Below are 20,435 nucleotides of genomic sequence, written 5' to 3'. Positions count from 1 at the left end.
ATAACAATTAGAATCTCCTCCTCATATGCCAGCTCCAGCCTTTGCTATGTATGATACAGGGGGTGGTCCTACCCCCCAGAATATACAAAATGTTACACAGATAGTATATGTACACTGGGGAAGGGGGGCCACCCCAGCAGCCCATGCCCTCGCCTACTCTACCCTTAGCCCCACTGTCCTGCCTCAGCTGCCTCTCTGAATAAGAAGATGGGAGCCCCCTGAGGGAAAAGTTGCTTTGGTGAGAGTAGAGAGGCCATCAGGCCTCCTCCAAACAAACCAGCTCCACCAGCCTCTGGCTCTTAAATAACAAACATCACCGTCCAGAAATTTAAGGACTCAGCCCTGGTCAAGGTGGCAAAGGGTCTGTTTGTCTCCCTCCATTAGACGGGGTCTTGTCTTGCTACCCTAATGGTAAAGGGGTGACTGGGAAGGGGTGGTTGATACATGGTGGGGGTGGAGACTCCAGCCCCACTTCTCCAGGGTTATGCTGACAGGGGCCTGCTTTTATTTTTCTCCCATGACTTTTTTAAAAAAAGTTCCATGACTTCCTTTTCATAACTTTTTAAAACATGTTTCATAAAACATTTTTCTACTTTTTTTCCACAACTTCTTTTGCCACAACTTTTCTACATTTTTCATCCCAATAACTTTCTCATCCCACTTTTAAAATTCCTGTAACTTCTTTTTAGTTTGTGTCCTTTCAATAAACACACTTGCATAGTTACAATTTTGTAAAAATAAAATCCGATGATCTCATGCCAAGCGTGCCCAGGATTTGCACACTCAATACCTTTAACAACATAGTTTACAAGACACACAAAATTTGAAGGCAAAAACAGCATTTTGCAACAATTTCCTAATTTATTACATTACAGTAGCATCACAGTAGCAGTCAATAATGGCACTTTAGACAACAGTCTTTCAGTATTTCCATTATACATTCTGTTGACAGGAATTCGTAAATTGGTAAAAGTCATTTTAAGAAAACTTGGCAAATAAAGCTGTGGACTGGAATTGACATCCCTTTCTCTACTTTTCCTTCCCCCAGTTTCTTTGTTTTAAACTACAGTATTCATATTTTAAGATGTTTTAACTTATTTCACAACATTAACATAGCAGTTATATTTTTCAATAGTTATATTATTTTAAAGTGACTCTGTAAGATAAAGGTTTAGAGAAAGTATTATGGATAGGGCTGAGTTACATTTTCACATTTTTCTAAAAATCTGCTTTGGTTTTAGAGCTGATTTTTTTCATTTCTGGAAAACCTATCAGGTTTAATCAGATACTCTAAAAATAATGACCATATATTGCAATCTTTAAATATGTATTTTGATTCCTTAGTTCCTACAGAAATTCATATTTATTCAGTTGAACTCACATTTTAAAATTCTATATTTCTGATGAACTCTAACCTTCTAATGTTGCCTTCTAAGCAAATTGAAAGCTGTCTTATACTGAATAAGAAAGAGAATAAATACTTGGCTGAATGAGGTATCGCAAGAGACTGTATGCACTTTGAAGACTTAAGTTATTGTCATAGGATTTCCATTCTTTCTAGCTTTTTCGGAAACATAGGACAAAATATCTACACAAAGAGTGGTATTTTGGTTAATACAGTACATTTCTTTTCCAGACTGACATTCAGCTTCAACATGCCAGTGTGTGATTTCACCCATAGGTACCTGATGAGCACATTATTGTCAGATTGGTTACAGATGCTAAACGTGATCTGAAGGACATTCCTAGTCATTTATATTTATCAAGGCAAAAGTGAAGTGATTTGAACTATGAAAATTCCTTGAAATAATTTTTCAATGTATTAGGTAAGCCCAGTTTCAGAATGATAAAGAAAAACTGTTAGACCAAAGAAGGTGGCTAATTAACAGTGGTAAGATTTCTAGCCCGAGGGTTTAAAATGGACTTAAAGTAACAGTCTTTCAAGTGAACTCAAATAATGCAAAAGCGGCAAGTTCACAAAATAGAAGGCAAGAACAGGACCTTAAGTCCATTTTAAATACTCAGGCTAGAAATCGTACCACTGTTAATTAGTCACATTATTTGGTCTAACAGTTTTTCTTTATCATTCTGAAACTGGGTTTATCTAATACATTGATAAATTCATACAATTTGGAAGAGTCAGTTGAAGTCACAAGGACCCAATATTTGCACTCTTTCAGTCAATGCAGGCAAATCTGTAATTCCATCTGTAAAATCATATTATTGCTCTCCTATTAATGTCATATTTATAAAAGTATCATGAGGATGTCAAATGCTGAAAATGGAGATGATCTAGTGACTAGAAATGCCCATCCCAGGGAGTGCACACACATCTCTCCCTACATCCTAATAATGTGACATATTTTCGAACATAGACGTTAGAACTTCTGAAGTTTTAGCTGTTGATTCTTTCCCAAGCATCATAAAGTTACAATTTAGGCAATGTATGACTGAAATAATTCATTCATCATGTATAGGCACATGAACATAAATATGGCAAAAAATACGCCTCTAAGTGATACCAAGAGGTATAAAAACATATTTCACTCTTCGTAAAGAACTTTGTGAGGAAATATAACTCTGTGATTGTATAGACACTTTTCCTCATAATACTTTGACTTTCACAAACAGTAGATTGTACTGCAGTCTGTAAACATTTTAAGTTGCATAAACTTCTCCTTGATTTTCAAATATAATACTGTCTACTAAAACTCCTTTTTGTTTCAAGTAAGTACTGTCACATATATTAGTTTATGATAATGTTTGTTATTTTTAAAGTATTTTCCATTCAAGGACAAGAAGTAAATTCCTATTTCAGAGTAACCAATGTGGTTGAAGAATAGGTATTAGCCAGAGAGGTCTAGATGGTAAAATCAATCTTCTAGCCTCAAAGAAGCTCCATGAACATAGAGGAATGCCAGGTGTCACACAGCTTTCCTTCACTTGAATTCGTTCTTGACTAGAGCCTGTATGCCTGTTCCAGGGACATTTAAACTCTGAAAGGATTTGTTATGATCTTTACTAAATACATTAAGAAGAATGCCAAGCAGTGCCCTTTTGTGTACTGTGACATGTAGTCACGTGATTAAAACAGGTAACATGAACTCTGACTTTAAAATGTATTGTAGATATAAATGCTCTAGGCTGGAAAAGGTTTTCCACATCCACAGTCAATGATGAGAGTCTTTCATTCCTCAGAAAGAATACCTTTTTTTTAGGTCATCGAGAAAGAGTACAACTGCTGCAGCTCATGCTGCGATATCTTCATGAGCCCAGAGCACATACAAATCCTAAGGGAACTACCATAGTACTGCGCTCATTCTTGGCACCAGAACAAATGAAACACACTCTATCCTGCACACACCTGCCAGAGCAGGCCACTTTCCTTTTCTGTGAGATTTAAAAAGCTCCCCAAAATGTTATTACTCCCATCCCCAATACACAGAAAATAGGGGAAAATCTGTTTCCAGTTCTCGGCCTTTAAACAACTCTAAATGTCAGTACTCACAGTGGCATATTACAAAGTAAGAAACAGTGTGCACTTGAGGGCAAACCACGTATTGAGCTAATGAAGAGCTCACTGTGATTAGGAATCGATCAAACATAATAGCAGAACATAAGCAAATTTTATCTGAATTCTGTAATGAGTATACATGCTGCAATAACATTTAAAAAGCATGGCAGCCTATTCCAAACCAGCAAGAATAGTTTTGTGCAAATAGTGGGTCTTTGTGTGTTTGAACTCCCACCATGTAAAGGCAAACTCAATATGCGAGCTAATGACCTACAATTATCAAATTAAAAACAAAAATGTTGAAGGATGCCAGAGTGAACATCAGGGAAAGACCCACTCTCCCTTAACTTTCTACAAATAAATTTAAACTGTAAATTAGAAACATAAATAAACATGAGGAGCTCTAACATTCAAATGAAGTAAATGAATTGTGTAGGAGATTAACCCCATAACTTTTGGTTGCTGTTTTTTCAATTTCTTGACCAGCTCTTAGGTGATGATGATGTTTATCTCTGTTCTCGGCTGCCCAGTAAAAGAATGGCACGCAGGGTTTGCTGGCCAAGCCTGGGTGCTCCTGGGTGTCCTGCGTTACAGGAAGCAGCTGCACGATCTTCTGTGAGGTGGGGTTGTCACGGGGAGAACCCTCCCTGGCCTCTCCTGGTGCAGGCTCCACGCTGTCCACCACGCTCACCTCATAAAAATCTTTGGAGAGAGGCAGGTGGGGGTCTGAGTGCAGTGTGAGCCTCCCCTGCTCCTGCCTGTCCACCCCGCCTCAGGGCTCCACTCACCAGGCTGCTCCTCAGCAGCCCCAATCTCCTGGGGGGCTGGGGCCCCTGGAGCAGGCTCATCAGCAGGGTTGTGGGCAGCAGGGAGGAATTTGTCATGTCCCTCATGGTCACCCACAAGTGTCAACAGCAGCTTCTGCAGCTCCAGTAGATTCACCTGAATGGAGGGGTCCTCAGATGCCACTCTGGATCCAGCGCCAGTGCCCATGCTGACCCCCACCCCCGCAAAGATGTTGCATGCCCTACCTTCATCTCCTCCTCGTTCTGGTCCAGCCTGATGATATCCTCCATCTCCTGGTGCCGCGTGTTTGGCACTGCCCCTTGGCTCCCATATATGGTGATGTACTCTCCTGCAAGAGGACAGGGCTCAGACGCTGGGGCCCCTCCAATGGCCCTGCAGCTCCCTGTGCCCATGCCGTGGCCTCCCGCTCACTCATGCCGTCTGTTGCTCCAGAAAGCTGGATGAATCCAAGCTTTAGGTTCTCCACCTGCTCCATCCTGTCCACCTTCTCCTTTCGGAGGTCCATAAAGCCACTCTGCAGCCAAAATAATCTGGTCATATCTCGGGAGTGACCTGTCCTGCCCCACCTCCACTTTTCTTGGCCCATGCCAGGACTCACTCACCTTCACCTTCTCCATGGCCTCCCTCAGGGCCCGGTAGCTCTCCCCACACACAAACTCAAACACAGTCCCTGAGGCTGGGGCCTCTCCTCTGGCTCCTTCCAGGCCGCAGCGGAGTTGAAAATGCCACTTGAAGGCAAGAGGTGAGTATTCTTGTAGGGGCATACACAGAACAAATGGGGCAGGGAGGTGGAGCACAGCCCCTTCCCTTGGGGCCTCAGAGAGTGCACCTGTTGGTCACAGGTGAAATGGTGTCTGACCACTGGCTCCCGGAAGGGGTGAAGGTCCAGAGAAATCAGAAGGCGGGGAAACCAAGAGCATAAGGGGGCCTGGGAGGGACCACAGAGGAAGGTGGCAACGTGGGCACAGGGAAAGTGAGACTCACCGTGGCTTCCCGGCTCTCCAGGTCCTCTGGGACACTCGGCATAGGCCGAGGCACCCCCTCCTCCTCACTGTCCAGATGTCCTCCTCCATCTCCTGTGGGGAGGTGGCCAGAGGGGTCCTCAGACAACCCAACAAGGGAGGCACTGTGGGCCCACCTCTGTCCCCACCCTCACTGTGTAACCCTGAGACAGCCCCTCCCCAGAGGGGAATGAGCTGCTGTTCTTTATTTTTCCTTTTAAGAACCGAGATCTTGCTATATTGCCCAGGCACAGTCACACTACCGGTTGGTGCGGGAGTTCTGACCTGCTCCCTTTCTGATCTGGGCCAGTTCACTCATCCTTAGGCAACCTGGTGGCCCCCTGCTGCCAGGAGGTCACCCGATTGATGCCGAACTTAGTGCAGACACCCAGTTGGCAAAATGACCAGATGTTCTAAAGGTCTCTTCCAGCTCCTTGATCCTATGCTGCTGACAGTCCCCCCTTCCTCCTGGGGCTCTCTCCTCTTCCCCTGAGTGGTCTCCTGTACCTTGTCCAGGGAGAGCCATGAGGCTCAACTGGGTCTCTAGCTGTTGGTTCCACTGGCTGGCAGCTTCTAGGTGCTCCTAATGGGACGGGAAACAGAGTGAGAAGGCACAGAGGTTGCCAGGTCATCCCCTTCGGGGGCCCCGTCCTCAGCAACTCACTCCCCTGGGTCTCCTGCAACTTTTGGCAGGCCATCTCAGCCACCGCTTTGCCCCGAGTTTCCTGCTGCTGCAGGTCCATGAGCTGGGTCTGTAGTGGTAACTGCCTGTGCAGCGCCTCCTTCTCAGAGGTCAGCTGCTGATAGGTGGTCACGTACTGCTGCGGGTGACCCAGGTACTAGTCTCGCTGCTGCTGTGCAGACTCTGAGACTCTTGGCTCTTCAGCTCCAGCTGCAGGAAGGCCCTAGGCAGGAGGGCACGTGGTGGCTGGCTTCCAGATTCTGGGCCCATTAATAGGGTAACAAGGGCACTGTGGGGGCTCTGTCACCTGCCCAGGCCCCTGGCCTCTTGCTCCAGGCCTTAGAGACTTCCTCCCTTGCCTAGAACCCCATGCCTCCTTCCCCAGCCTCAAATCTCATGTCTTCTTCCCACCATTTAAACTGTAGGCCACAGACTGGTGGAAAAGCTGAGGGAGCCAATCACCATCTGCTAAGTGTGCGACATGCCTAATGCTTTCTATGTGTTCTCTCATTTAATCCCCAGCACCTCCATAAGAAAAATGCTAACTTCCTTTTGAAGCTAAAGAAACAGAGACTTAGAGATGAAAAGTAGTTGAATGGTGACCAGTGGGACTGAGGCCAGAATCCAGTTCGAATCTAAGGAGGCTTTTTTGTTTTGTTTTGAGACAGAGCGTCACTCTGTGGCCCAGGCTGGAGTGCAGTGGTGCAATCTCAGCTCACTGCAACCTCCACCTCCTGGGCTCAAGTGATTCTCATGCCTCAGCCTCCTGAGTAGCTGGGATTACAGGCATGTGCCACCATCCCTGGCTAATTTTTTGTCGTTGTAATTTTAGTAGAGATGAGGTTTTGCCATGTTGGCCAGGCTGGTCTCAAACTCCTGACTTCAAGTGATTCTCCTGCCTCAGCCTCCCAAAGTACTGGGATTACAGGGATGAGCCACCATGCCCAGCATAAGAAGCCTCTTATACCACTGTCTCCACCCCTATGATTGGGGGAATCCATGCCTCTAGCTGGGAAGATGATGTCCAGACCTGGGAGGAGCCCAGGGCTACCCACCTCTAAAAGTCAGAGGGCAGGAAGCAAGAAACAGACATAGGGCTGCCCTGGAGCGTGCTAAGGTCACTTGCCCCGCAGTTGGAGCTGCCTTTGGCCTGGCACCTCGCCTCCCCAGAGGCTGGTACCTGTCTCCCAGCCCTTCTTGGATGGGGCAGAGCTTACCATCTCCTTCACCTTGCTCAGCTTCTCCTGCAGCTCCTTTACTTGCTACTCCAACTGCAGTGTGCTCTTGTTCTCATGTTCTGGACAGAAAGAAGCAATCAGTGGCCATCCACTGCAGCTGGAGACCCCAGAACTTGGTGTCTGTCTCCCATGTCAGCGGGAAGGGTGGAGGCAGGTTAGAAAAATCATCCCCTCTCCCCCACAGCCATCAGAGCAGGGCCTGATGAGCTCTGGCTCACAGGTGCCTTTAGCAGTACCATGTCATGTGAGGGTTACACTGCCCCATTTTACAGGTGGGGAAACAAAGGCCTGGAGGGCTAGGGATGAGGGCAGGCTCCCCAGGTGGGGCAACCTACCAGCTCCTTGAAGCCGCACTGTGGCTTGGCCAGCTGTTTGTCGAGCTTGTGGTTCTGGGAGAGTGTGCATCTCTTCTCCTGCTTTTGCAGCCTCTCCTCCTGCTTTCATAGCCTCTCCTCCTTCTCCCACAGCCTCTCCTCCTGATCCCACAGCCTCTCCTTCTGCTTTCGCAGCTTCTCCTCCTCCTTTCACAGCCTCTCCTCCTGCTTTTGCAGCCTCTCCTGCTGCTCCCGAAGCCTCTCCTTTTGCTCCTTGCTCAGGAGACTCAAGGCCTGATTGTTTTCCACCTGGGATTGGAGTTTTCCCACCAAACTCTCCACCTCCTTCCTCAGATGTTTGGCCTCATCTTGTAGCTGCTCCACTTCAGAGGGCCCTGCTGGGGGCACTGGGGATGGGGGCTCAGCTGAGAAAGGAAGCAGACAATGAGGGCCTCTGGATTCCCCAACCCCCGCCTCTCAAAAAAACCAACCCTACTTTTGACGCACAGCTCCTCTGAGGCTTCCCAAACTTGGCCTCACTGCTAATGATTCCTCACACCCGATGGAAGCCAATTTCCCAGCCATGTCAGATAGAGAGCACTGTGGGTGGCTGACAACGGGCACTCCTTCCTCTTTGCTGATGAGGACCCTGAGGCTCATGGAGATGACAAGACTTGCTGAATCCTGGCACAGACCTCTTTTCCACTGCCTCAAATCCCTTCCATCCACCCACCTGCCTGGGGCATTCTAAGCCACCCCACAGCCCTGTGATGCCAGTCCTGCTCCCAGGTCACACCATTCCCATTTTACAGATGCCCAGAAAGATGCAGTGACCCATCTAAGGTGGGGGCTGAAGGGTCAGGTCTCACCTCCATCGACATTTTCCTCATCCTCTCCTGCCACCGGGCCCTCTCTCCTTTTATATGTTGAGCATATTCATCTCTCTCTAGCTGGACTTGTTTAAGTGACTCTGTCACCTGCAGGAATGGTCACAGAAGTGAGGAAGGGCTGTCACTGGTCCTCACCTGCTCCTGGCCACCTGGGGTCATCTTCCTTCCACATCCTTCCCTCTGCAAAGCCTCACTTGTGTCACGTGTGCGTTCAGCAGCGCCCGCTCCTTTAAGGTCTGCCGTAACTGCCGCTGGAGGACTGCTTCACTGCGGCTCGAGGACTGGATGGTGAAGAGTGAGAAGTTTTGATGTGGGGAGCCCGGGCAGTGCCCCTTAAAAGGGCTAGGGCTAGGCTCAATATACAACTCGGTCAGTAAAGATCAAGGCATTTCCAAGCCCGTGGCCTGGTTTTTAAAAGAACTCAGTAAACTTGGAAGGGACAGGGAAAGAGATTGAATTATAGCTGGCTAACAGAGGCCCAGAGAGATCAGATAATATTGCTAGTGTTATTACTACCACTGTTTGAACCTTAACGGAGTGCTTCACCAGGTACCATGCTAACAATCCTATTCAATCCTCACAACCACCATATGAGACAGTTACTAGGATTACCTCTATTGTGTACATGAAAAACATGCAGTATTTGAGGTTAAGTGCTTGTCTAAGATCACTCAGACAGAGCTGGGATTTGAACATCCAGGTATACCCAATTCTCTAAGCCCATTTTTCTTGTTGTGGGTAGGGGCACAGGTAGGAAGTGGGAAATTAATCTTTTGTTCGCTTTTTGGAAAGAGGATACATTCACATAGTTCAAAACTCAGAAGGTACAGAAGGGAAGTGTCTCCCAGCCACCCTGTTACTCTCTCCTGAGGTTTTTATGAACCCTTGCAGACATATTTCATGTATATTATCATAGTACATACACACACACACACACACACACACACACACACACATCTTTCCTCTCTCTACAGAAATGGTGACATACTAAAGGTACTCTTCTGTACCTTCACAGTACAAGTACCCAATACCCCACCTAGGACTTGGCCAAGGCTACAGCCAGGTAAGGGCAGGGCAGGCACTTGGCCTCCGAGTTTTGCATCCAGTGTTCACTCCCCACAGTGCCCCCAACTCACCCACAGCAGCTGACTCAGCCCCAGGCTGCCTCTACCAACCATACACAAAAGCAGTGAGAAATGAGCATGCTGCCTTCTGGGCAGGACACTGCATCCTGCAGAAGGGACCTTTAGGCTCTCTCCTCCATCTGGGAAGCCAGGCTGCCAGGGGACGGGGCAGCTGGTTGGACTCACCCTGTCCTCTTCCCACTGCTGTGCAGAAACAGCAGAGAGAGCCCGCTCCAATTCTTGAATACGCTGTAAGGAGGATTGCAGGCGGCCGGCCAGATCTTGGACTCTTCTGTAATGAGAGATTGAGATGAGGTTCAAAGGACTCCACCTAAAGACTTGTCAAAGTGCCAGGGTGAAGGATGACGGGGTGCCCAGATTCCCACCTTCGAAGTGTCTGGCGGCACGTTTAGTATGGTAAAGGGTGGTCTTCAAGTCTGCCTTTTGTGAGGATGTTGATTGTCTGGAATTGAACGTTTGGGAGAAAAGCCAAGCAAGTGCTGAAAGAGAAGGAAAGAAACATTCTCCGGAGGACAGGAGAAAACTCCCCACCCTCCACTCACCTCTAGCTGCTCCGTCTGTGCTTTGTGTATGTCATTGTTTGCTTTCTTTTCCTGTAGGAAGAGGAAGACAGAGCTCTTACCCGGGGGAGGCAGAGATGGCACAGCCAGAGACATGCCCCCAGCATGCCACCAATGCCCCAGGACAGGCACACCCATGGGACCAGGTTTTCAGGGACCCTGTGGGTATGGGGTGGAATCTGAGGGGTGAGTCTTCTTCCCCAGGCTGGGAGTGGGTGAGACGAGACTGGCGCCTCTACATCTGAGTGCCCCCCAAACCCAGCAGTCATGTTGTGTGCAGAGAAATCATGTTACTTCTTCCAGCTGATGTTTCACTTGTTCCTTCTGTTGTTTCTGTGGGGAGAGTCAAATTCAGGTGACTGAGGGGGGCCCCCTCAACTCTATTCCCCAGATGAGGAAGCAATAGGCAGGGGCCAGGAATGGATTTTAAAGGCAAAGTTCTCAGACCCAGTGGCAACACGAACTGGTCAACTCTCCTCAAGCTCCCAAAGACAGAGGATTTGGGTCTTTGTTGGTTTTTGCCCACAGCCACGGAACTCAAAGTCTGAATCTGGATTCTCTCAAAAGGACAGTAACACAAACCTCTAGAGACGGAGTCTGAGAAAGGCCCACCCTTCTGCCAGCTTGTGATTTAGAAAGATGCGTTCATTTGACAAACATTTAATGAGCATGTATGAACCAGGTACGGGTCTTCACAGCAGAGATACAGGACAGAAAAGGACAGACAGGAGCCCTTGGCCCTGAGGTTTCCATTCTAGGGACCTTGAAATCTCGGACTCTCAGAACTAACAGAGACCTTTGATGCTCTACCTCCTCCAGAAACAGGAGCCCAAGGAGGAGAGGTGGCTTGTCCAGACTCAAGGAGCAAATTAGGGACTGAGTCAGGACAGAAATACGGGGTCCTTGACAACCAGTCAGACTAGTGCTTCCCTGAGAGGTGACAACCCCAGGGTGTGTGTGGCAAGGACTGGAGCAGGGGTGTCTGAAGAAGAGAGAGTTGGCAAAGAGGACAGCGACAGAAGAGCCATGCTGCATGCTCCTTGTTCTGGGGTTCTCCCAGGTGAGGACTGGGTGCTCCAGCTCCCCATTTGTCCTTGGCACCAGAGGCCCTCCGCCCCTTTCTTCAGAGTCCCAAGGGGAAACTAAAGCCCAGGATTGGCAGCATGGAATCAGGGGACCCCAATGGACTCTTACCAATGATTCTGTTTTCATAGAGTTGATTGATGGTTGCGGAGCTTGAGTCCAGGGCTACTGCTAGTTCTTGGTTCCGGCTCTGATGCACATGCACAGAGGAGGAGTAGGAGGAGGATTGCGGGGAGAGGTAGAGAGAACAATCATTAGGGCTGGGGTGTGTGTGGGCTGTCTCAGCTGGTAGAGGGGCACCCAGCTCCCGCTGTGAGAGGAGGTTGGAGGACTGGCCTACAGGGTCACTGCGCCTCGGCCCAGGGCCTCTTACCTCCAGATCCTTCAGGGTAGCAGATGATGCAGGGGTAACAGAAATGAGAAATTAAAAAAGAAAAAAAAAACTTACATGGGAAACAGTTATGGATATAGAGAAAGTATAAAAACAGCAAAGGGCCGGGCATGGTGGCTCATGCATGTAATCCCAGCACTTTGGGAGGCTGAGGCAGGTGGATCACTTGAGATCAGGAGTTCAAGATCAGCCTGGCCAACATGGTGAAACCCCATCTCTACTAAAAATTCAAAGATTAGCCGGGTGTGGTGGCAGGTGCCTGTAATCCCAGCTACTCAGGAGGCTGAGACAAGATAATCGCTTGAACCTGGGAGGGAGAGGTTGTAGTGAGCCGAGATCACACCACTGCACTCTAGTCTGGGTGACAGAGTGAGACCCTGTCTCAAATAAAATAAAATAAAGCCCCAAATCCCACATGTCTGCTCTGTACATTATTCCCAAATTACTTTTAAACTTTAAGGTATGTCTCACCATTTCCAAGATAATAAAAGATGCAGGGAAGGAAAAAACCCAATCAATCAAACAGGTGAAGAAGAAGACATAAACAGGCTGAAGGTTAATGGCAGCAAAATAAAATAAGCCAGAGGCAAAGTATCCCCCAAACCGGAGAAGCCTCAGGGGCATGCACAGCTGGAGAGAGCAAGCCAGAGAGGGGTCCTGGCACTGCCTCACCTTCCACTTGTGCAATGGGGGAGCGCTACCCCACTGGAATGGTTAAGGTTGGACACCAGCACCTTCAGAATGTCCTGAATCTATAGGAGGGGACAAGGGAAAACAAGGGCAGGGGGAGAAAGACAGAAGTGGCTTAGAGAGAAGCAAGAAAGTCAGGGTAGGAGGAAGATGTGGGTTCAGGAAAACGAAATGCTGAGGAAGAGCAGAGGAGATTGAAACCATGGCCTGTGCCATTCTTCCAAGTGACCACCTGCTGCCTTGCCAGGGGCAGGAACAAATAGATGGAAAAGTCCGCTGAGCGATGCAGTCAGAGTGGAGTCACCTGACCAATGCAGCTCTTAACACACTCACTGGACCCCTCTCCTCAGGCCCAGGATGTGGGCGATGAATCTGGTAATGCTCCAGACCTCCACCTCCATTAATAAAACCAGACTTCTGAGTAAGGGTTCACTTGAACTAAGGGGGCTCCAGCTAAAAAGCAAGTTTGAAAGACACTGATCTTATCCAGTATCATCTTACAGAGGAGGAAACTGAGGCCCAGGGGAAGAAGTGATTTTTCTGTGGTCACCCAGCAAGCTAGATCTTCTCTTACTCCTAGTGCCTGGGGTTTCCTCGCCACACACTGGAGCCCCCTTTGGTGACTCCTAAAGGGACAGCCTGATGGCAAGTGACTGTGCTCACTGGCCCAGGTTCCCCTTGAGACTGGGGATGAGGAAAATCAAACAGCAATGACCATTTCCTGGGTGTCCTGGGTGTTTACAGCAGGCCATGTACTAAAGATTAACATAAAAACAATAAGAAATCTCATTTAAACTTCACAAATGGAAGTCAAACAATACTACCCCTATTTTACAGATGTGAAAAAAGAGGCCCAAAGAGCTCAAGCAATTTGCCATAAATCAGATTCCTAGCAGATGGAGAGGGAGGATTCAAACCCAAAATTCTTAACCAGTACCCGGCAATCTTAACAATTACCCTCTACTGCCCCTTGGACCCCCTGTACCCAGGAGCCTGGCCAGCCAAGACTCACATCCCCAGGTGAGTGGCAACCACCAGAAGTGGTTGTCTCAGGGCTACGGCCAGTTTTTTTCTTTTTCATCTTTGCTCCTGCCGGAACACCAGGGCTGCTCCTCTGCTGATATTCTTTTAGCTGTGGGAAAGAAGAGCAGTCATACTCATGAGGACTACCAGCCCCTACAGCCACATCCTCCTTTACAGTTTTTACAAAATACTCCTATACACCATCTGATTTAATGCCACCAACAACTGTACAAGGTGTTGTCACAATAACTTAGTGACTGAGAGGGATTGATATTATGGCTAAAAAAAAAGTCGGGGGGTGGCAATAATGGAACTTAAATTCAGTCTTCTGACTCCAAGCTCTGGGATTTTGCCACGATTCAGCAGCTTCCAGGGACCAAAACCAGAAGCAGAGGTAGAAAAGTAAACATTAAGTAGGCAGGAACTGTACGCTATGTGGTTTAGTCATACATCCTCACACATCTGTTAGTGTGAAGAAGTACACCAGTACCTCTCAAACTTTATGTCAATGTGTCCTCATGGCAGAAGGCAGCTTTTTTGTTAAATCTGGGAATTTATCAGAAAGAGGACAACCCAGGCCTCATTTCAGAGAGAAGTCTGGTGTACTCTTAGAAACGTATGTGACAGTCATCCCTAAGTACATTAATGTTTTTTCTCTCTCAAGAGAATCAAGGGAAACTGATGCTTCAGAAAGATCTCCCACATTTATCCTGTGGCACTCAAAGTACCCAGGTTGAGATGATATGAGGAAGATTCAAGCTGTCAAGTTCAGTTTCCCAAGATCTATTCCACAGAAGATGAGCAAATCTCACTTCAGAGATCACTGACTGAAGGGCAGTCTGGTCCCAGAACCATGGAGAAAGAATATGAGGTGGAGAACTCAGAAAGTAATGTTAAAGTCTCCCTGGAAAGTAGAAGCCTGGGAGAAAACCAACCCAAACCTGTTCTCCCATTGCCGCCCAGAGACACTGTCAACGTTTTGAGCTCATGGGTGAAGTGTAGGCTTTTCACATTGTCAATGTCTATATGAAGGGAGTAAGGCAGCCTGAAACCTGTTGCTCCTAGGTCCTGTAGTCCCCATTCCCCTTCCAGCTGGAAATTTGTGCTGCAACCAGAGCGTAAGATCAAAGGCCGGTCTTGCAGCAGTAATGACATTTCCTAGGGGGACTGTGACATCACTACATTCCACTCCTCCTAGGGTAGGGGGAACCACATCAGTGCAATGGCTGAGTCGCTGATCAATGATGGGGGAGGGGGACATAGGGCTGGGACCCAGCTCCTTGGAGATGCCAGCCCAAGGAACCGAGGGAGGTTGGGCTTGGGTCAGCAGGAGAGGAGAGCAGAGTCTACAGCAGGGAACCCCAGGAATCACCAGCCCAAAGTCACCCAGGGATGACTGGCAATGGGCGGGTGTTGGGGCTGCAAGACCCAGGTTCTTGGTGAGGTGAGCCCAAAGAACCCAGGGAGGTCGGGCTTGTGGCAGCAGGGCGTGAGGGCCGAGTATGGAGTGGGGAGCCCCAGGAGTCACCCGTCCAAAGTCACCCTGGAGTGACTGGAGAGGGCAGGAGCTGGGCTGCTTGCTGAAGGGGTGGGGCTAACTGCTGAGACTTTGGTGCGGGGAGCCCAGAGATGCCGGGGTGGAGGGACCCAGCCCAGTGTGCCTCAGGAGTGGTATGGACTCTGGCAGAGGTCTGGTCATTGGAAGGGATCTCTGGCTGGGTTGAGGGGCCAAGACCTGGTTCGTTTTACCTTTTTCTTGGCTGCTCCCAATTTGCTCTGACAAGTTTCTTCTAACATCACAGGGTTGGGAGGGAGGCAGGGTTGGGGCCACATCAGCAAACACCTCCAGTTATCTACCAGGCAGCTGTGTGACTGAGCCAGAGGAGGGGTAACCAGGGCCCCACTAGAACACAGAATAGGGGCGTGGCCTTAATGCTCCAAGCCCATTGGTCAATGAGAAAGATGAAAGGGAAAGGAGGTGTGGCTAGGCAGCAGTGTGTCCAGAGGAACCTGTGGCATCACAAGGAAAACTGCCTCTGCAACTGCTGTCCCCACCCACTTGTGGAGAGGGGCGGGGCCTGCTTAATCCAGGAGATGGGATGGGCTGCCCATTCCAGGAGAGGAGAGGGGCCAGCTTTTGCTTTAAAACTTTAAAAATAAACTTCAAAAAATATATGTGTTTATTCTGTGTACATATGTGTATCTCTGTGTGTGTGTCCACATGTTCCTCAGTGCTGTCTTCATTATCCAGCTTCTATGCATGGTCTATGATTTTGGCCTACATTTTTCATCTTCAAATGGAGTACAATAATTACCAGTATTACCTCAACTGAGACACAAATCCTATAAAAATGGAAAATCCATAGTATGTTTGATGATTAATGAAGGAGGCTATATTATCCAACATTCCAATAAGGTAAAATAATCACAATGATTTCTCTCTTTTGGAAAAACATTTTTCTTATTCTCCTACATTATTAAGATTTTTTTTAAAACAAGAAACATGTCTAATATCTTTAAAAACACAAAGCTTTTGGGCTGGGTGCTGTGGCTCACCTTAGGTCAGGAGTTCAAGACCAGCCTGGCCAAAGTGGTAAAACCCCATCTCTACTAAAAATACAAAAACTAGCCAGGTATGGTGGTGGGTACCTGTAATCCCAGCTACTCGGGAGGCTGAGGCAGGAGAATCACTTGAACCCGGGAGGCGGAGGTTGCACTGAACCAAGATCAGACCACTGCACTCCAGCCTGGGTGACAGAGCGAAACTCCATCACCAAAAAAATAAAATAAAATAAAGAAAAACACAAAATTTTCAATTTAATAAGCACTCAAAGCTCTTTTCCATTTTAAAGCAAATACAAGGCCTCTTTTTCTAGAATCACCTGGCCTCTCTAAACCTTGCAAATGAAACTGAATTTCTCACTTGATACTTGGCTATGACTTATAGTCATGAAAACCAAGAACTGTGTTATGTCACTGTGTATTGCTACCTGAATTCCACACTAGGCTGGGATCAAGGGTTGAATCTTTCATGATTTGCTCCATAACCTGTGAGCTTCTTTTCCCACACCAAACTAAGCTATTTCCTAGAGTTCTACAATTTACAGTTAGTAGACAAGAGTGGCTCTCAGTAATGTAGTCTCTGGACTAGCAGCACTAGCAGAACCTGAGAACTTTTTATAAGTGCAAATTCTCAGGCCCCACCCTGGACCTGGTGAATCAGAAACTCTGGAGTAGGGCTCAGCAATCTGTGCTGCAGTAATCCCTCCAGATGTTCAAGAACCTCTGGCATATAGTAGGTAGAAAAATGTGTTTCCTTCTGTAGATCCAAAGCCAGGGATACCAAATGTTCTGTCTTGACATGAAAGAATGACATACAACTAAAAGACATAAATCTCTTTCCTACTCCCACCCTCCATCCAATGTGTTTTATTTTTATGAGTTAAATAAGAAAAAAGTGGCATTCAGAGATTCAGTCTAAAAAGTATATTTACAAGTGTCAGTTCTCATCCAGCCTGATCTCATACAATACGATTTACACCCTCTTACCTCTCAAGTTTTAAAAACGTATCTTCACAATGTAAGTCACAGGCACACTAGCAGTTCTATAATAAAACACCAAGTAGATCAGAATGTCCAAACTTACTAGAGAAAAAAAGTGGAATCGTTGGCTATGTTTTCAAATTGCATTCAACAGGAAATGTAAGTTTTGGATTCTTTTCACCTTCATACTTCCAAGTTAATAGAATTAAACCAGAATACTCCATTCTTTCACAGCCTCTAGCCAGGCAAAGTTTTACTGTATTACTTCTTGCTTTCAATGGGTATAAAGCAGAGGCCTGGTAAGCACATTCTGTATACCTGCAAAAATGCGGAACTAAACACTTCTATCTGTTCAATATTAAAACAAAGGTCCTGTAAACCCCGGATGGTGAATGTAATACTTCAGCACTAGCACCCATGCCTCAAATATGAAAAGATACCAAGAACACCACTAGCAAACAAAATGAGCTCTTGGCCGGGAGTAGTAGTTCACGCCTGTAATCCCGGCACTTTGGCAAGCCAAGGTGGTAGTATCACTTTAAGTCAGGAGTTCAAGACCAGCCTGGGCAGCATAACGAATTCACATCTCGACAAAAAGTTTTAAAAATTAGCTGGGCATGGTGGCACACACCTGTAGTCCTAGCTACTTGGGAGGCTGAGGTAGGGAAATTGCTTCAGCTCAGGGGTACCAGGCTGTGGTAGCTATGATCACGCCACTGCACTCCAGCCTGGGTGACAGAGCAAGATCTAGATAATTACAGTCTGTCCTGCTCCTGTTTACATTAAAATCACTAAGTTAAATGCTTTCAATCACCAAGATAAAAATTAAGTGAATTGTGACTTTGGAGGTTGGCCAGTAAATAGGCAATGGAAAACAGGCACTTTCCACGGGAATAAAAATGGCCAATAAGCATATAAAAAAGATTCAAGGCTGGTGCGGTGGCTCACGCCTGTAATCCCAACACTAGGAGGCCGAGCCGGGTGGATCACCTGAGGTCAGGAGTTCAAGACCAGCTTGACCAACATGGTGAAACCCTGTCTCTACTAAAAAATATAAAAATTAGCCAGGCATGGTGGTGGGCACCCGTAATTTCATTTACTTGGGAGGCTGAGGCAGGAGAATGGCTTGAACTCAGGAGATGCAGGTTGCCGTGAGCCAAGATCACACTGTTGCACTCCAGCCTGGGCAATAGAGCAAGACTCCATCTAAAAAAGTAAAAAAAAAAAAAAAAAAAAAAGAAAGAAAGAAAAGAAAAATTGAAAGCACTAGAAACCAAAGAAATGTAATGAAAACAATGAGATTTTCTGCTTAAATACCAGCAAAGAGGGCAAATGGAAGGGGGAAACTGGAGCTCTGCTCCTGTTGGTGGCAGTATAAACTGAACCAATTTTTCTGCAGGATAATTTGAAAATTTCTTAAAAATCCTCAAACTGTTTTATATGTTATTTTCCTCCAGAAATTCTACTTCTATGAATTCAGTCCAAAAATGCTTGCTCAAGTCCATTAGAATATATATATATATAAAAGACAACTTACTTCAGGGGTGGCAATGATTAGCTTAATATATACATTGAGCTTTTAAAACAGATGATGCCGAGGATATATTTACTGCCATAGAAATATGCCCACAACATAGTGACAAAAGACTATATATTGTGATTCTACTTTTAAAAATGTTTATACCCATAAAGAAATATAAAAAGCAACAAACCAGAATGTTTTGAGTGGCAAAATTAAAGACTTTTCTTCATATTTTGTCTTCCGAATTATTACAAAAAGAATGCGATTTTCTTTATATTCAGGGAGAAGTATTATTTCATCTACTTATGTTTAAATTTCTTTTCTTTTCCTTCTTTTTTCTCAGGTCTGTATCACATGTACTCCAGAGAGCTTGAATCCCTACCTCTTGAGGTAAATCAGACCATTTCTGTCTCTATCAACTTGCCTTTTTTGGACATTTCAAAGCAATGGAATTATACAATATGTGGTCTCCTGTCTGGTTTTTTTTACTTAGCTAATGTTTTAGAGGTTAGTCCATGACGTATAACAGGTTTTAGTAGTTTGTTTCTTTCATTACTGAGTAGAAGTTCATTGATGGATATACCACATTTTGTCAGCAGAGAGCCTTTTAAACTTCGATTTCAATTTCCTGTGATCTAAACGAACCCCTTGGAACACAAGACTTCTAGGGAAAGCTGCTGTGCATGTCAAAATAACTACTTATCAGAACCAGCTTTGTCATCAGGAGCCTGAACTGCTGCAGAGATTTTTATAATTTTGCAACTTCTTTTTTACAAGCAACTTTTGTTCTACTACACATCAGGACTTTTGAAGCATCTGATACATCCATCGAATAAGTATGAGCATGTGTCTAAGTGGACAAGTGAAACCACCTATGCTACACTGCATATTTTTTCCTCCCCCAGACTGGACCAGGGAATCTCTCAGTTTTCTAGAGTACCCTGTCTCCACTGACAAAGCTGAACCGTATTAAAGACGCTGCTGCCTTTGTTAGGCAGATTTGGAGGGGAGGCCCAGCAGCAAGCGTGGAGAGGAAAAAGAGAGGGGAGCTTGTGGAACAGGAAGCCCCCGGGGTCCGCGCATGCCTCCCCGCTGTTGAGGATGTTGTGGATGGGGAAGTGCTGATGGTGTCCTGAGGCAGCCTAGCACCTCCACTGGGCCCAGAAGGTCTTGACTTTGGACCCTTACCCATGTTCCAGAAGTGTTTAAAAGTTGTTTTTGCTTTTGTTCTTTTCCTAAATGATCATTACTTGGTAGTTAGTTATTAATCTTTCTCTGGGAGAGGGACGGGGCTTTAAAACTGAAGAACATAATTTTCATTAAAATATCAAAAATGGAAAAAAGTTACTTTGTAAACAATTTGCTATGCAAATCAAATGGCAGCTGTTGAGAATCTCAATAAAATGTTAAATGCATTTGCTGCCGTTAAAAGAAATAAAGAAAAAAAATTTAGAATAAAGAAAAAAATGCATTTGCTGGCAGTGGTACCATTTGCCCAAGGTTGGGTCGCTGTGTCATCATACTGTGGTGGGGGTATGTGTCGTGTATATGTGTGAAACTTTTCATCTCAGGATGGATCATAACCTTAGCTGCAGTTTTCCTTCCAAATAGGGTTACTAAGTAGAATATGGGCTTGGAAGTGACAGACCTGAGTGAACCAGCCCAGCTTAAAGAAAAATCCAATAAAACTAACTTTTTTTTTTTTTTTTTTTGAGACGGAGTCTCGCTCTGCCGCCCAGGCTGGAGTGCAGTGGCCGGATCTCAGCTCACTGCAAGCTCCGCCTCCCGGGTTTACGCCATTCTCCTGCCTCAGCCTCCCCAGTAGCTGGGACTACAGGCGCCCGCCACCTCGCCCAGCTAGTTTTTTGTATTTTTTAGTAGAGACGGGGTTTCACCATGTTAGCCAGGATGGTCTCGATCTCCCGACCTCGTGATCCGCCCGTCTCGGCCTCCCAAAGTGCTGGGATTACAGGCTTGAGCCACCGCGCCCGGCCAAAACTAACTTTTAACAATCCTGAGGTTGGTTTTTGAA

At 46.4% G+C, this 20,435-nt stretch overlaps 1 protein-coding gene and 1 long non-coding RNA gene across 2 annotated transcripts; both read right to left on the bottom strand.

Moving 5' to 3' along the window:
* Positions 1-841: 841 nt before the first annotated feature.
* Positions 842-4,938, bottom strand: LOC135971852 (golgin subfamily A member 6B-like). Its single transcript, XM_065548209.1, has 4 exons — positions 4,733-4,938; positions 4,546-4,649; positions 4,303-4,456; positions 842-4,216 (listed from the first exon to the last, which is right to left on the bottom strand). The coding sequence occupies exons 1-4, from the start codon at positions 4,905-4,907 to the stop codon at positions 3,918-3,920; spliced, it is 732 nt and encodes a 243-aa protein (XP_065404281.1). The 5' UTR covers positions 4,908-4,938; the 3' UTR covers positions 842-3,917.
* Positions 4,939-7,099: 2,161 nt separating this feature from the next.
* On the bottom strand, positions 7,100-8,889 carry LOC135971853 (uncharacterized). Its single transcript, XR_010588179.1, has 3 exons — positions 8,426-8,889; positions 7,578-7,981; positions 7,100-7,301 (listed from the first exon to the last, which is right to left on the bottom strand). It is a non-coding gene; the product is annotated as an uncharacterized lncRNA (long non-coding RNA).
* Positions 8,890-20,435: the final 11,546 nt, after the last annotated feature.

This window comes from Macaca fascicularis, chromosome 7 (genome assembly GCF_037993035.2).
Source record: "Macaca fascicularis isolate 582-1 chromosome 7, T2T-MFA8v1.1".
Classification (NCBI taxonomy): Eukaryota; Metazoa; Chordata; class Mammalia; order Primates; family Cercopithecidae; genus Macaca; species Macaca fascicularis.
This window is presented reverse-complemented; position numbering and strand designations above follow the sequence as displayed.

What these genes read in the sequence shown, in the direction of transcription:
- LOC135971852 (XM_065548209.1), bottom strand. Translation starts at nt 4,907, where the DNA reads ATGGGCCAAGAAAAGTGGAGGTGGGGCAGGACAGGTCACTCCCGAGAT. An exon ending in AGAACGAGGAGGAGATGAAG is followed by an intron (nt 4,457 to 4,545) that starts GTAGGGCATGCA and finishes CCCTCCATTCAG; the next exon opens with GTGAATCTACTGGAGCTGCA. An exon ending in GGCTGCTGAGGAGCAGCCTG is followed by an intron (nt 4,217 to 4,302) that starts GTGAGTGGAGCC and finishes CTCTCTCCAAAG; the next exon opens with ATTTTTATGAGGTGAGCGTG.